The sequence below is a fragment of the Trachurus japonicus genome, chromosome 21 (genome assembly GCF_045865225.1).
Source record: "Trachurus japonicus isolate A0001 chromosome 21, Traja_1.0".
Classification (NCBI taxonomy): domain Eukaryota; kingdom Metazoa; phylum Chordata; class Actinopteri; order Carangiformes; family Carangidae; genus Trachurus; species Trachurus japonicus.
In genome coordinates, this window is record NC_140927.1 from 33,646,771 (window position 1) to 33,663,263 (window position 16,493).

General features: G+C 39.3%; 4 protein-coding genes across 4 annotated transcripts in view; all 4 read right to left on the minus strand.

The window, feature by feature from the left end:
• The window catches only part of LOC146965605 (MAGUK p55 subfamily member 4-like), a 245,620-nt gene that overhangs the window by 220,330 nt on the left and 8,797 nt on the right, over positions 1 to 16,493 (minus strand). The gene's annotated exons all lie outside the window — the stretch shown is intronic.
• LOC146965636 (olfactory receptor 6N2-like) lies at positions 6,318 to 7,247 on the minus strand. Its single transcript, XM_085766344.1, has one exon. It carries the CDS (start codon positions 7,242 to 7,244, stop codon positions 6,318 to 6,320), a length of 927 nt encoding a protein of 308 aa, XP_085622470.1. The 5' UTR covers positions 7,245 to 7,247.
• LOC146965637 (olfactory receptor 6N2-like) lies at positions 11,366 to 12,295 on the minus strand. The gene has a single exon (XM_085764782.1). It carries the CDS (start codon positions 12,290 to 12,292, stop codon positions 11,366 to 11,368), a length of 927 nt encoding a protein of 308 aa, XP_085620908.1. The 5' UTR covers positions 12,293 to 12,295.
• LOC146965638 (olfactory receptor 6N2-like) lies at positions 14,412 to 15,387 on the minus strand. The gene has a single exon (XM_085765437.1). It carries the CDS (start codon positions 15,379 to 15,381, stop codon positions 14,422 to 14,424), a length of 960 nt encoding a protein of 319 aa, XP_085621563.1. The 5' UTR covers positions 15,382 to 15,387; the 3' UTR covers positions 14,412 to 14,421.

Consider the following 16,493-nt stretch of genomic DNA (forward strand, 5'->3'; position numbering starts at 1 on the left):
GACCACATTAAATGAAAATAAGTGCCTGGTTGTTTTTGACACTTCTTGCATGCTACCGAACGTGAGTCATCATATTTACTACGTATTTCAGGAGTCACATGCAGTTTGTTAATTATCTTATATTGTACTTCATGTGATTTGTCTGATCTAGTAATTTTCTTGGCATTATTTAACACCTTACGCCAGGTCTGGTCATCTAGGTGAGCACCAAAGTCTTTTTCCCAACTATTTTTGATATTAATTATAGTCCCATCATTCGTAAGCAACTGATCGTATATATAAGTAATCACTTTTTTATTAATTGTTGCTGCTTTCATGATGAGACTATCAAGAATATTCAGCTTACTACCACTTTTGTAATATGAAATTGAGTTTAAATAACTCCTCATTTGTAAGTAACGATAAAATTGAGTTCGAGAAAGCTTAAACTCTTCTTGCAGTTCCTGAAAAGACTTTAGTGCACCACCTATATACATATCACCAATTTTTGTAATACCAGCGGTCTTCCAATCTCTGAATCCCACATCTACACAAGAATTTTCAAAGTCAGGATTATTTGCAATGGGTGCTAAGAATGAATATTGATTTAAACCAAAGTATTTACGTATGCTAGTCAGTGTACTAACATTTTGATCCATGACACTCGTGCAAATTTTGATGTAAAACATTCATTCTTGAACAGGAGAACAAGAGACAACTGTACACTCAGAATCAAATCAAATAAGCTACATTCCTTTTGTAATGAGAAGGTACAGTAGAAATGAACAGAAAAATATTAAGTTTCAATGTGAAAAAAAGAAGTTGTGACTGGTTTCTGCTTTGTACATCAAAGGCCTATGTCATCTTATCAATAGAGCCTGCAATAGTACAAAATGTCAACTGTCAAATTGATTGATAGTGAGATCACAGTTATTTAACATGATTATTCATTGGCTTTGGTAACATCATGAATTTATTGAACATTGACAATAGCTTTTAAGCACAGCACTGCACCGCAATGCTAAGGCTTTTTACCAGACAAAAATAATAAATTGCGTTATTGCTCAATTAATATATTACTAGTGTGCACTTGAGCCTACAGTGATATTGGTATGTTATTTAGGCTACATGTTGATATATGCAGCAGCAATATTGCTAGATGGATCATTCATTAAATCTCAGCACGGAGTTTCACTTTCAGCTCTGCTGTGTTAGTAGACAAAATGCTATAGCACACACACTGAACCAAAAGGCTAACTTACTTTAAACTTCAGGTAAACAACTCATATTTAGACAGCAATTCTACCAGTCAGCACCACTCTCTCTCTCTTTCTCTCTCTCCACCTCGCGAACCAATATACCAACGTAAGGGGGGGTCGGAGGGGGGAGCTCGCCTTTGAATACTTGAACAACGATCTCACCTTGTCTTTGCTCATCTCTAATCTCATCTTCAGAAGAGCTGCCAGGACTGACCACTGCTGCTTCTGCTGCTCCAGCTGCTGCGGCTGCGCCACTCTCTGTTTCTGAAACTGGTTAATATTGACAACTAACGTTAGCTGGCCTGTAATTGTCTTTATACTTACAGCCGCAAGCAGCCTGGTTGGCAGCTAGCTAAGCTAAAGACTTCACGTGAGCATACAAATATAAGCAGCAGCTGTCTGGAGTGGACTATGTTAACTTTAATTGGACTTTGCATGACAAGCTAACTTGGTTCACCTTTGGGAAAGAAAGCAGTCAGCAGCTGCCTCCCCTCGTTCTGCCGTCTTTCTTTTTGTTTCCTCTCTTTCTTTTTCTGATAGCCCGATTTATGTTTTTTGGGCAGCATGATGTCCTGCACACAGGTCTCTGATCTGGGCGCACTGTCTGACCTTACAGTTGTTGCCGGTCGCTGTTGGGCGGACTAAACCATTTTGCATCTCCAAGAGGGGGGCCCCAGAATGTCTAATATGTTGGGAGAACTGTGACATTAAGTTCATTCTCTCATTTGATGTTATCAATATATTTGAAATAAATTATGACACCAATTAATTGGAGGGCCCAATTCATTCGAAATAAAAACATCACAAAAAAAAAAAAAAATCAGGATTTTCATGGGCCCCTCTCTCTACTCGGGCCCTGGGTAGTCAGGTCCACTTTTCCCCCCACTACCACGCCCATGCCCCCAGTAGCTTTGTTTATAAAATGTCTTGCCAATATTGTTATATTTTATTGTATTTTTATTTCTATCATCATTGTTATTATTCTTTGTAGGGGTGTAACGGTATATGTATTCGTCCCGTGCCGTCACAGTACGGGGGTCACGGTTCGGTGCACACAGTCACACGACGAATACGTCTGAATGAATATTAAAAAAAAAAAAAAAAAAAGTCGAGTCCTCACTCGAATCCAGGTGGCGGTAATGAGCCTCGAAGCTGCCTGCAGCCGTCATAGCAGACGAAGAAGAGAAGTGATGAGAGAGTGAAGTTAGAGGAGGAGAGCTGTCTGCTTCATTCATGTCACCGTGGCTTCTCAATGAAACAAACGGCGGCGGCGGCTCGCGACCATAATACATCCATGCTCGCGACTGGTCCACCGGACAAAGTCCGTCGGCGATGTTTCACGGATGCGCGGTGAGTCGCTAGAAACGCATCAAACACGTAGCTCATGTTCAACCCGATATGTCAATCACTGGTGCAAGGAAAAAGACAAGTTGTGTGCAACAACTTATCCCGCAGCTTTTAAGCCTCTTGACATGAACACAGACAGGTGAGGAGAAAAGGAGACCGCACATTATATATAATCAGACACATTTTGTCTGATGAAGGGCTGACGCCCGAAACGTGTGAGTGACATTAAACTGTCACGGGAGCTTTTAACTAGTGTGCGGTCTCCTTTTTTCCTTACCTGTGTCTTTCTTGGTGATCCAGCACCTAGTCTTCAGTTTTTTGGGGGATGTGCGTGTAGCTGCCTAATATGTTTTATGAATACAGGCAGGACCAGAAACATCACCAAAGTAACTGCTAGTCTAATTTAACTGTGTAAACCAACATTGATGTCAGTTTATTGTTTTGTTTTTTTAATAATATTTTTTTAATAATAATAATAATTTAATAATTCGAATAATAGTTGCCAGTTGTCAAGTGCACGTTTTTTTCCCTCTATAATGAATGAATGGCATTATAACACTCCTAATGCACTTGTTTTATTTTGTATTCTTTTTTCTTTTAACTTTTATAACACAAGACAGATTTTAGTTTTACATTCAATTAGTGTCTGTTGTACCGAAACCGTACCGAACCGTGACCCCTGAACCGTGACCCCTGAACCGAGGTACGTCATTTTTATTTTTTTTCTCACAGTATAATTATACATTAAAGTTACCATAGTATTTATTCTTATTATCATCTTTACTTATTTTGTCATTCAGCCGTCTAATTCATTCTTTTCATTTTTTTCTTTCATAATATAATTGTACATTAAAGTTATCTTATTTTCTGTGTGCATCTATTACACTCCCTTGTGCCCTGTATTATTAGGGCTAGAGCGGCGACTGGAAGTCGCCCAGCTAAAGCCCTATTGTAATTGCTAATTGCTCTGTTTATTATTATTCTTTCTTTCATTATTTTTCTCTCAAAAGGATCGCATTTTTGGAGGCTTCAACATGCCCCAAAACGCGTCAATTTTGGCATGCACATCAGGCCTTGCAAAAAATTTGATATTTTAAAGTCGCTGGGAATGGGCGTGGTCAAATGGCTAAATAGCGCCCCCTAGAAAATTTTAAAACATCAGCCCCGCCTTTGTGTTCCACCTAGACACATGACATTTGGTGGGCTTATAGAACATGCCAAGACGCACAAAAAAGCCTCTTAACGACATGGTGAAATCATAACAGGAAGTCGGCAATTTTGATTTGAACTTTTGACCTTTTTGAACTCCTCCTCCTAGGGATTTCACCCGATTGACTTCAAATTGGCTACGGACCATCGAAATGTCATGCTGATCAAAAGTTGTGCTCCGCAGGTCTCTAGGTCAAAGGGCGTGGCTTCTGGGGCCTTGAGAATTTTGGCGACTTTTCGTTTGCTCGCCATTTCACCTTCGAACAGCTCTAACGCCCACATACTTTATCTGATCATCTTCAAACTTGCTGGACATGATGACGGCTCCGCCCTGAACGTCCCCATATATTAATTTCCTACGTCACTCATAGCGCCCCCCGGTGGTAACAGGAAGTGGCCAGGTTTTCCTTAAACATGTACTGATGGCACATAGTTGACCCCATCAACTTCATTCCACTTCTAAAACATGCAGAACAATTTGGTGAAGCTACACCATGAACACTGTGAAGCTACGAGTAATGGCGTCCGTGTGGCGACGCGGCGACTGTCGTCCCTCGCCATGAAATTACGTTTGTCCTTTTGATGCCTTTATTGAACTCGTATCATCATGAAAATTGATACACAGGTCCAGGGTGGAGACCTCTTCCATCTGATAGGGGTGTCGCTCATGTCGCCCCCTAGTGGAAACAGGAAGTGCCATTTTTTGCATTAACATTGTCCGATTTCCTCGAAACTTCACATGTGTGATGAGGGACTGACCCTGAACACACCTGCATGCATCCCATTACTGCCCACTGGTAGATGAACCATTAACTGCTCATAACTCCCTCATGCTTTGTCCGATTCACTCCAAACTTCACGAGTGATGAGGGACCGCCCCTGAATGCACCCACCCACAACTTTTTAGCGCCACCTGGTGGATGAACAAAACATTGCATTTTTTGCTTCCATCCAGGTTTTTTCTCCCTTTCAACTTCACGGCACAGCCCCGACATGCCTCAGGCCCTGCGGTCGCATGGGTGAGCGAGGGCCCGTCATCGCCGCTTGCGGCTTTAATTCATGTATGTTTTTCCTAATTTTTGAGTAATGAAATAAAATCTTGATCAAAATACAAAACAAATACTTGAGTGTCCCAACAGTACCCCCTCCCAGCAGGCCTTGCTGTCCCACTGTGGCACATGGAGGTTTATTGAAGCAGCAGGTATGGGATGTGTTTCTGAGTCTGGAAGTGGAGAGGTGGTTTTAACCATGAGTTGATAACCCCCCCACGCCCCATTCAACACTGACCTCTGAACTATACAAGCACACATACACTTTAACCAGTCCATAAGCTTTTATTATTATTATAATATTTTTTTTTTTAAATTCAAATAAAAAAACTTGCGCTACTGTTATCTTACATCTTCACTTGTTATCACTGTTATGGTGCCTTCATCCAGAGGCTCACTCTCCCCAGGTGCAGAACGGAGCGGTTCAGGCGCTCCTTTCTCCCTACAGCCATCAGACTGTACAACAGTGCCTGAAACGAAACGCACACACACACAGGCCCCACCACTTTAACGACACATAGGATTTTTTATCTTTAATTTATTAGCTCCATTTATTGTTACTGTTGTACAAAAGAACACTGACACTGATACCTTTTTGTGTGTCTTGTTTTGTATCTATGTTGTATATTTTCCTGGCACATTGAATTTCCCCCTTGGGGGATCAATAAAGGTTTATTCTATTCTATTGTATTCTAATGTACAGATGAATCCCGCCATACACGACGTACAGCATGGAAAGGTGGCTGCCCACGGCTTTGTGTGCGTCAGCGAAAAAAAACTAAGAAACTCAACACTAACCTCAACAGTCTGTTGACTGGAAGTGTAAAAATACATGCAATGACCACCTATTGTCCAAAAGCCATGTGAAAAACAAGGAAATTATTTTTTTACTGGAAACAGTTTAAAGCTCATAAGCATTAATATTTTGTTGGTACTTGAAGTATTTATAGTGCAGTGTTATGTTGCATGTTCTTAAGGTATGGAGGAAAAGTGTTGTTTGTTACCTCAATAAATTTAAAGTAATTTCTATTTTATTTGTGTACTTAAAAACAAACTCTTTTTGGTAGTAAAATAAGAGTAAAAGGTAAAAAAAAAAAGAAAAAGGAATTCCCAAAATTTAACACAGAAATTTTGTGAATTTCACATTAAACAACTTACCAAGAATAATATAACAAAAAGAGAAAAAAAAATGGTTTCATGACAATTAATTGTTTATGTTTGAAGGCTTAAAATCACTGATCAGTATGTTTCTGTATTTAAAATGTCAACATTTGCACTTGGTCATTGTGAACTTCATTACACTGAAACATGATGATACCACTATGAATGTGCTGTCATTACACTGTTTAAGATGATAATGTTAGTCCTGTAGAGAAGAAATTGTAAGAAATACTCTCCAGGAATCTGATAAATCACATTTCTACATTGTTATAATAATAATTATTATTGTTAATACAGAGTGAATGCACATCATTTAGCTTTGTTTCATTTGACAAAACAGCCTCTTAAGGTGTTTGGAGATTTCTTTCATTTTCAGTCCATATATGATCGGATTAAAGAGAGGATGATACAAAACCATTTGCAAAGTCATGATCAAACGCCCTGTTTTTGAAAAATCTGTTTCCAGTTGAAATATAACAATATCATATGTGCATAAACAGGAGAAGTTGATTAAAACCAACAGGTGAGGTAAACATGTCTGTGCTGCTTTTTTCCTCACTTCTCTGCTGCTGTGATACGCTATGATAAGAATCTTTGTATACGTGAAGAAAATGAAAATCACAGGAACAAGTGCAATATCAATCAAAACCATCGAACTATATATTGAGATCACTCTTGGATCCACACAGTGAAGTTTTACGACTGAACTGTTGCAAAAAATTCCTTCCGAACTATAATTACAAGACTTTTTCTCACGACCCAGTACAACTGTCGCCAACATATGTAAAGCAGGAAGGATCCAAGCTAAAATCAGCAAAATACAGATGGTGGTTTTTCTCATGATAGTTGGATATTGTAGAGGTTTACATGTAGACACAAACCTGTCATAGGCCATGGCTGTCAACAGTAAAAACTCTGAACCACCTACAGAGTAATATATGAAATTTTGAAAAAGACAAGCTGAGTAAGATATGATCTGTTTTTTAGATAAAAAGTCAATGAAAAGCTTTGGGTAGATGTTTGTGCTGAAAACAACAGAGTTAAGTGACAAAGCTGCAATGAAAATGTACATGGGCTCATGGAGGTTTTGATGACTCACAATAAGGTACACGATAGTAGAATTACTGCACAAGATGAGAATATAAAGTATGAACATGATAAAAAAATAAGCATACCTGTATTTATCTACTTCTACGAACCCACCAAGAGTTATATACGTTATATTTAACTCATCATCCATGTTAAAGACTCTCCAAAGTTAAATAATGGAAATGGGACGTAACTAATAAAACAGACAGAATGTTCAACAAACATGGATGAGGACAAACTTATTATGAGTCCATTAAATTATAACATATCATCCAATTCATTTAGATGCCTGACCTTAAAGCTTTCTTTAGTGACTGTTCATCTCCATACACCCAAGTGAACTGTTTGAGCCTGAAGAAAAGTTTTTATGATATGTAATTCTCAAAGGTTCTCATTAAAGGAATGATCCGGCGTAAATGTAACCCATGCTCTAACACACTATGAGGCCGAGTAGAACACCCCCTCGAGAGATGAAGTTTGCCAACTGCAAACTTCTCGAGTTAGAGCAACTTTAGCACAGGCAGCCTGATAGCAAACACTGCTGCCTATGGAGCCAAGAGCCAACCACGATCAAAAAAGCCATTCATAGCCACAAATAATGGTCAGAACAGCACCATACTTCGTCAACAGTACAAATAAGGTCCCAGCACATAATACGAGGCATCAAACACCTGCTAGCTTTGCCTGGTTTCTATTGAAACGAGACGAAAACCAACCATGAGCTCTCGGTAACAGCCAACTTGAGCTGGGCCCTGTTTCAGAAAGCAGGCTCAACATACTCTGAGCCAAATCCCTGTCTCCGAGTTGACTGAGCCTGAGCTGGAAAACTCTGAGTTTTCAGTTTCAGAACAGCTGATCAGACTTAGTTCAATAAACTGAGTATATTGAGTCTGAGGGAGGCCCGTTCACCAAGAACACAAAAGCCATCATCAGCGGAGCACAGATGACATGATTCACAAGGGCAGAAAGTTAGAAACAGAGCCACTTATTTCACTTCAACCGAACTGGAGATTTTAATGATGGCGTATGTCGAGTATGAACACAGGAAAATAAAATTGTGAGATGGCGTGGGACAAAGACTGCCGAGTGTGTTTGCTGAAAACTCAGAAAAGGGGACAAAAGCTCATTAATAATAATAATAATAAAATCTGCTGTGTAGCTAACTTGATAAAGCAGGTGCTTTTTATATAGACGTCGTGGGTTTGAAACCACCTCATGTACAAGGTTATGTTTTTGGTCGCCAATTCTTGTGATCATTAAATCTAGTGGCCTGGCTATTGTCTATTTTAATTTGATAGTTATATTGATTTATTCAATTGTAATCCACTTCAAATCAAACATTGTACAGTGAGACTTGTTGCTTATACTTCATTCTTGAAATATTTGACTTAGGTTAATTTAATTGCTGGATAGTTAGGATCTCTTTATCATTACTGAGGCTGTGGGTCCTTTCTCCATTCTGTATGTTATAATGTTGAACTCTGACGTTGACCTTTAACCTTGGTCATATTACAGCAGTTTCTGCTAATGGAGTGATCAGCACTGCAGGTTCTCACTTGAAACCTGTTTTAAATGTGACACCAAGTTGATACGACTTGCTCGACTATGAAACCTCAAGTCTCCGCAGACTGTGTGCGCGGAGTCCGCGCTGCTCACAGTACATGCACAGAACAGCTGACTCTGTAGGAGCCTTAACTCTTTCGCGACCATTGACGAGTAAACTCGTCACAGCCTGCCGAACGTTCACGACCATTGACGAGTTAACTCGTCAAAACCATTTTCTTTTTTACAGATTATGATAAAAGACACTCTCAGGTACTCTGTCTGTGAATATGGTAGTCCTCTGATATGTAAAAACTGTTTTAAACTACAATCAAAACATAATGTTTTTTATAAACTGTGATTTTGGTTTTGTTTGAGTAATCGGTCTCCTTGAACGCTGCTCTGGGGACAGCGTGCAGCGTGCTATGGCTGTCGGCTACAGTGTTGCGACTTTCTCGCTAAGTCTGGCGACTTTCCAAACCCTCTTGGCGACTTTTTTTTTACAAAAGCAACTGGCGACAAATCTGGTGACTTTTTCCGGTGCCGTTACAAACATTTCTGGTTTGAGGCTCGGATCTGAAAGCCCTTTATTGCTGCTGTTTTCACCGTGCAGCGGAGCGGGCGCTGTGCAGCAGGTGCTGTGAACGGCCGCCCCCGCCCCAGAGCACTCACCGCCGGCCAGTCACACAGGAGTGTCACGGAGCTGCTCCGCTGCAGCCAGAGACCCGCACCGCTGCTCTCCACGCTGCCACACCTCCCAGATTTGCCTACAAAAATATTTATTTAGCCGTAGAAATGATTTGGGAGACATGCCACACTGCAGAGTACCGGTAAAATGAGCGGATTGCCACTTGACACAAAAGTGTATTTTTCTCTGAAACTAGAGCGGGAGCTCCGTTTTTGGAGAAACCGAGCTCTTTTCTTCTCCTTCGTACTCACGAACGAAACGGTGGAAAAACTTGCCGTTTTTTCGAGGAGCACGTTGGAAAGTCACTCTTAAACCACGTGAAAGCCGTTCGTTTCTAGGTGATGTACAGAGTTCGCTTCGACGTGAGAAAAAAGGTAAACAAATAGCCAAAAACATGTGGTCCGGAGCGGATGTGATGAGCAATTGACCTATGGCTAAGCCACGCCCCCAAACACGATGAGCCAATCACAGTGCGCATAGCTAGCCCATACACTCGGACATTCTCTGCTTCCACGTCCATTGAAATGCATTGCAGTTAGTCAGTTTTCATTCGTTTTTATATGTTTTTTCTTGACATTTTAAGTTTAAAATGGTCAAACGGTGTGCATGGGGTACATGCAACTCCGACACTAGGTATCCCCGAGAGGCTGGGCCATGGGGTGTTTTTTTTTTTACCTTTTCCTAAGCCACATCTCAACCGAGAGAAGTGTCTGCTCTGGATAAAGTTATGCAGTAGACCACAACACCAACTAAACGTGGATAAACTTAACAAGGATGTCTACATCTGTTCTAAGTTAAGTCAACAACGTATTTGAGGCAACATATTGTGAGAGATGTTTGGATGTTAGCCAGCATCACAACTAAGCATAAAGCCCGCTAGCTTAATGCTAACGTATAATGCAAAACTCCATAGACAGGCTAACAGAAGTTAGCCCGTTGCTATCGGCGTTTCGCGGCAAATGGCAGCCATAGCAGTAAAGTTAAGTTTTGGTGACTTCGAGATGATATTTAATCTTTCTGTCTCCAAAAACCATCAATTGCCTCCTGTGAAATGTCTCCTACTGTGACAGCTGCCATAGCGCCTGTCACTGAATGTTGACTGTTTGTCCGAGTGAGTGGAGGGGGCGGGGCTTAGCTAGAGGTCAATTAGTGTGGTCACGAAAGAGTTAAGGGTCATCTGTGCAGTACTTGCTGCTTTTTATTGTTGGGTGTTAGTTCCATAACTGGTTCTTCTACCAGGGCAGCAGTGGCTCAGTCCACTGATAGAGAGGTTGGTGTTTCGATTCCCTGACTCCTGGCACCAGTTAGTAACATGACAACAGTTCCATCAGTGTAATATCAGCAAAGGTACATGTGGCAAGACTGGTTGATGCATCTACAAAAATACATTCCATGTATGGCAAACAAACGTGTTCATTAGTGTAACCAGGACCATCACAGTCTGGCACAATGTCATTATAAGGGCCCTATTTCAAAAATGCTTTTCTGTGTTATAGACGAACAACCTACATAGTTGTTAAAGTTTGAGAACAGTTGTGCTCAGCCTTGCCTTGAAACTCGAGCCTTGATCAATTAAAATGGAAACCAGGCCCCAACACTGTATTTATTCAGAGGTTGGTTATCCTGTTCAGCAAAGAGCTTTGTTCTGTGTATGTTTTTATCTAATGAGCATATGTGCTGCAGAAATATAGCAGATGAGCTCATGGTAAATTCCATAAATTTTTTATTTGTATTTTTCCCACAGAAAGTCTTAGTTAACAAGCAGAAACACAATCTTGAAGACTTAAAATCACCAAACACAGTTAATGCATTATATTCAGTATGTTTCTGTATTTTCAGTATTTAAAATGTTGACATCTTCATTTGATCATTGTAAACTTCATTACACTGAAACATGTACGATGAATGTGACTGATGTAATCAGACATTGCACTGTTTAAGTTCTTTAGAGAAGTCATTGTAAGAAATACTCTTCAGGGATCAGATAAATAAGATCTGTACATTATTAATATAATTGTTAATACAGAGTGAACCGACATCATTTAGCTTTGTTTCATTTGACAAAACAGCCTCTTAAGGTGTTTGGAGATTTCTTTCATTTTCAGTCCATATATGATCGGATTAAAGAGAGGATGATACAAAACCATTTGCAAAGTCATGATCAAACGGCCCGTTTTTGAAAAATCAGAGTCCAGTTGAAATATAACAATATCATATGTGCATAAACAGGAGAAGTTGATTAAAACCAACAGGTGAGGTAAACATGTCTGTGCTGCTTTTTTCCTCACTTCTCTGCTGCTGTGATACGTTATGATAAGAATCTTTGTATATGTGAAGAAAATGAAAATCACAGGAACAAGTGCAATATCAATCAAAACAATTGGACCATATATTGCGATCACTCTTGGATCCACACAGTGAAGTTTTATGACTGCATTGTTGCAAAAAACTCCTTCCAAACTATAGTTACAAGACTTTTTCTCACGACCCAGTACAACTGCCACCAAAATATGTAAAGCAGGAAGGAGCCAAGCTAAAATCAGCAAAATACAGATGGTGGTTTTTCTCATGATAGTTGGATATTGTAGAGGTTTACATATAGACACATACCTGTCATAGGCCATGGCTGTCAACAGTAAAAACTCTGAACCGCCTATAGAGTAATATATGAAATATTGAAAAAGACAAGCTGAGTAAGATATGATCTGTTTTTTAGATAAAAAGTCAATGAAAAGCTTTGGGTAGATGTTTGTGCTGAAAACAACAGAGTTAAGTGACAAAGCTGCAATGAAAATGTACATGGGCTCATGGAGGTTTTGATGACTCACAATAAGGTACACAATAGTAGAATTACTGCACAAGATAAGAATATAAAGTATAAACATGATTAAAAAATAAGCATACCTGTATTTATCTACTTCTACGAACCCACCAAGAGTTATATACGTTATATTTAACTCATCATCCATGTTAAAGACTCTCCAAAGTTAAATAATGGAAATGGGACATAACGAAAACAGACAGAATGTTCAACAAACATGGATGAGGACAAACTTATTATGGTTCCATTAAATTATAACCTATGTAGGATCATCCAATTCATTTAGATGCCTGACCTGACCTGACTGTTCATCTCCATACACCAGAGTGAACTGTTTGAGGCTGAAGAATTGTTTTTACAATATGTAATTCTCAAAGGTTCTCATTAAAGGGATGATCTGGCGTAAACATAACTCATGCTCTAACACACCGTGAGACCGAGTAGAACACCCCCTCAAGAGATGAAGTTTGCTTACTGCAAACTTCTCGAGTTAGAGCAACTTCAGCACAGGCAGCCAGATAGGAAAACACTGCTGCCTATGGAGCCAAGAGCCAACCACGATCAAAAAAGCCATTCATAGCCACAAATAATGGTCAGAACAGCACCATACTTCGTCAACAGTACAAATAGGGTCCCAGCACATAATACGAGGCATCAAACACCTGCTAGCTTTGCTTGGTTTCTATTGAAACGAGGCGAAAACCAACTACGAGCTCTCGGTAACAGCCAACTTGGGCTGGGTCCTGTTTCAGAAAGCAGGCTCAACATACTCTGAGCCAAATCCCTGTCTCCGAGTTGACTGAGCCTGAGCTGGAAAACTCTGAGTTTTCGGTTTCAGAACAGCTGATCAGACTTAGTTCAATAAACCCTGAGTATGTTGAGTCTGAACACGTTTACCAAGAACACAAAAGCCATCATCAGCGGAGCACAGATGACATGATTCACAAGGGCAGAAAGTTAGAAACAGAGCCACTTATTTCACTTCAACCGAACTGGAGATTTTAATGATGGCGTATGTGGAGTACGAACACATGAAAAAAAATTAATTCAGTCGAAACCGCACGAGATGGCGTGGGACAAAGACTGCAGAGTGTGTTTGCTGAAAACATGGATAGTTAGGATCTCTTTATCATTACTGAGGCTGTGGGTCCTCTCTCCATTCTGTATGTTATAATGTTGAACTCTGACGTTGACCTTTAACCTTGGTCATATTACAGCAGTTTCTGCTAATGGAGTGATCAGCACTGCAGGTTCTCACTTGACACCTGTTTTAAATGTGACACCAAGCTGATATCGACTTGCTCGACTATGAAACCTCAAATGTCCACGGACATTGCGTGCAGAGTCCGCACAGCTCACAGTACACGCACAGTACAGCCGACTCTGTAGGAGCCTTAAGTGTCATCTGTGCAGTACTTTGCTACTTTTTATTTTTAGGTGTTAGTTCCATAACTGGTTCTTCTACCAGGGCAGCAGTGGCTCAGTCCACTGATAGAGAGGTTGGTGTTTCGATTCCCTGACTCCTGGGCTGGCACCAGTTCACATGACAACAGTTCCATCAGTGTAATATCAGCAAAGGTACATGTGGCAAGACTGGTTGATGCATCTACAAAAATACATTCCATGTATGGCAACCAAACATGTGTTCATTAGTGTAACCAGGACCATCACAGTCTGGCACAATGTCATTATAAGGGCCTTATTTTAAAAAATCATTTTCTGTGTTATATAGACAAACAACCTACATAGCCTAGTTGTTAAAGTTTGAGAACAGTTGTGCTCAGCCTTGCCTTGAAACTCGAGCCTTGATCAATTAAAATGGAAACCAGGCTGCATCACTGTGTTTATTCAAAGGCTGGTTATCCTGTTCAGCAAAGAGCTTTGATCTGTGTATGTTTTTATCCAATGAGTGTATGTGCTGCAGAAATATAGCAGATGAGCTAATGGTAACAAGAATAATATAGCATCAAAACAGTCAGACATTATTTATATATATCATTATGTATATTATTAATTATTTGGTTAAAGACTTAAAATCACTGAACACAGTTAATGCATTATATTCAGTATGTTTCTGTTTTTTCAGTATTTAAAATGTTGACATCTGCATTTGGTCATTGTAACCTTCATTACACTGAAAAATGATGTCATCAGACATTGCACTAAGTTCTTTAGAGAAGTCATTGTAAAAAATACTCTCCAGGGATCAGATAAATAACGTCTGTACATTATTATAAATATTAATATAATTGTTAATACAGAGTGAATGTACATCATTTAGCTTTGTTTCATTTGACACAACATCCTCTTGATGTGTTTGGAGATTTCTTTCATTTTCAGTCCATATATGATTGGATTAAAGAGAGGATGATACAAAACCATTTGCAAAGTCATGATTAGACGCACTGTTCCTGGAAAATCAGATTCGAGTCTAGCTATAATGATATCATATGTACACAAACAAGAGAAGTTGAGCAAAACCAACAGGTGAGGCAAACAGGTCTGTGCAGCTTTTTTCCTCACATCCCTACTGCTGTGATACGTTATGATTAGAATCTTTGTGTATGTGAATGAAATGAAAAACACAGGAACAAGTCCAACATTAATCAAAACAATCAGACCATAAACTGATATCAGTCTTGAACTCCATCCATCCATCCATTGTCCGCCGCTTGAACTCACACAGTGAAATTTTAAGACTGAATTGTTGCAAAAAATTCCTTTCAAACTATAATTACAAGACTTTTTCTCACGACCCAGTACAACTGCCACCAAAACATGTAAAGCAGGAAGGAGCCAAGCAAAAAGCAGCAAAATACAGATGGTGGTTTTTCTCATGATAGTTGGATATTGCAGAGGTTTACATATAGACACATACCTGTCATAGGCCATGGCTGTCAACAGTAAAAACTCTGAACCGCCTACAGAGTAATATATGAAAAATTGAAAAAGACAAGCTGAATAAGATATGATCTGTTTTTTAGATAAAAAGTCAATGAAAAGCTTTGGGTAGATGTTTGTGCTAAAAACAACAGAGTTAAGTGACAAAGCTGCGATGAAAATGTACATGGGCTCATGGAGGTTTTGATGACTCACAATAAGGTACACAATAGTAGAGTTACTGCACAAGATAAGAATATAAAGTATAAACATGATTAAAAAATAAGCATACCTGTATTTATTTACTTGTATGAACCCACCAAGAGTTATATACGTTATATTTAACTCACCATCCATAACTCTCCAAAGTTAAATAATGGAAATGGGACATATTGAATAAAACAGACAGAATGAGTAACAAACATAGATGAGGACAAACTACAAAAATAAGTCTCATTGCGATTCCATTATATTATAACCTATGTAAGACCCTCCAATTCATTTAGATGCCTGACCTTAAAACTGCCTTTACGTCTCAATAAATCAGAGTGAACTATTTGAGCTTAAGTAAAAGTTGTTTTTTTATGTTATCCTCAAAAGACCTCATTAAATTAATCTCCAGAAGGTCCATTACATTTGACTTCATCAGCTCTGGAGGCCTAAATCTATGAGACAATCCATGCCAGTATTTGTATAGTATGTTCCCCAAATGTTAAATTAGTACCTGGTCTACCTGATTTGTGGTTTTTCCATCAGAAGATGCCCATGTTGCCTTGAGTATTTACCAAACTCGCAACTTGTTGAAGACTTGCATGCGATTTAGTGCACGAAGAGTGGTACGCGTTGAGGAGGGAGGGAGATGGCAGCTTCATTGACATATCATGATCCAGTTGAATTGAATGAAGCGTACAAGATGATTAGATGGTGTTTTTACAGAATTGTCCGTTTCACAGACTTTTTCATTTTTGTGAAAAAGCATTCAATCAATTGGTTGCAAAGAGGATGAAGAGGATGTGAAGAGGATATCAAGCAATTCATTAACAAATGCTTCAGAAATAGATCTCCAACCCTACCTTTAAGGAACGGAGAATGAAACTCATCAAGGGGAACGTTCTGAGCATTATTATTACTTGCGAAACAACAGTACAGTTTACATTATTCATTTCAAAACAATTAGACAATGAGGCACCAAAATTCACATTTTCCTCGCACGTGTCCACATTTGTGCCGAATCACAAATGCAGGGTGTAATGCTGAAGAAATATATCCTGCTGCTCATGTCATACTAAAAACAGACAACTCCTTTTAACATTGGCACTAAAGTTGACATTATCATGTGCAGCATGTACGGCCATGGAGATATTTCAATTCAGTTTATTGTCCTTTGCTTATTCACAATCCAGACAACAATATATCATTTCCTATAGCAGGTTCCTATGTCACCAATCATAACATTATGATTGCCTGCC

What these genes read in the sequence shown, in the direction of transcription:
- LOC146965636 (XM_085766344.1), bottom strand. Translation starts at nt 7,244, where the DNA reads ATGGATGATGAGTTAAATATAACGTATATAACTCTTGGTGGGTTCGTA.
- LOC146965637 (XM_085764782.1), bottom strand. Translation starts at nt 12,292, where the DNA reads ATGGATGATGAGTTAAATATAACGTATATAACTCTTGGTGGGTTCGTA.
- LOC146965638 (XM_085765437.1), bottom strand. Translation starts at nt 15,381, where the DNA reads ATGGATGGTGAGTTAAATATAACGTATATAACTCTTGGTGGGTTCATA.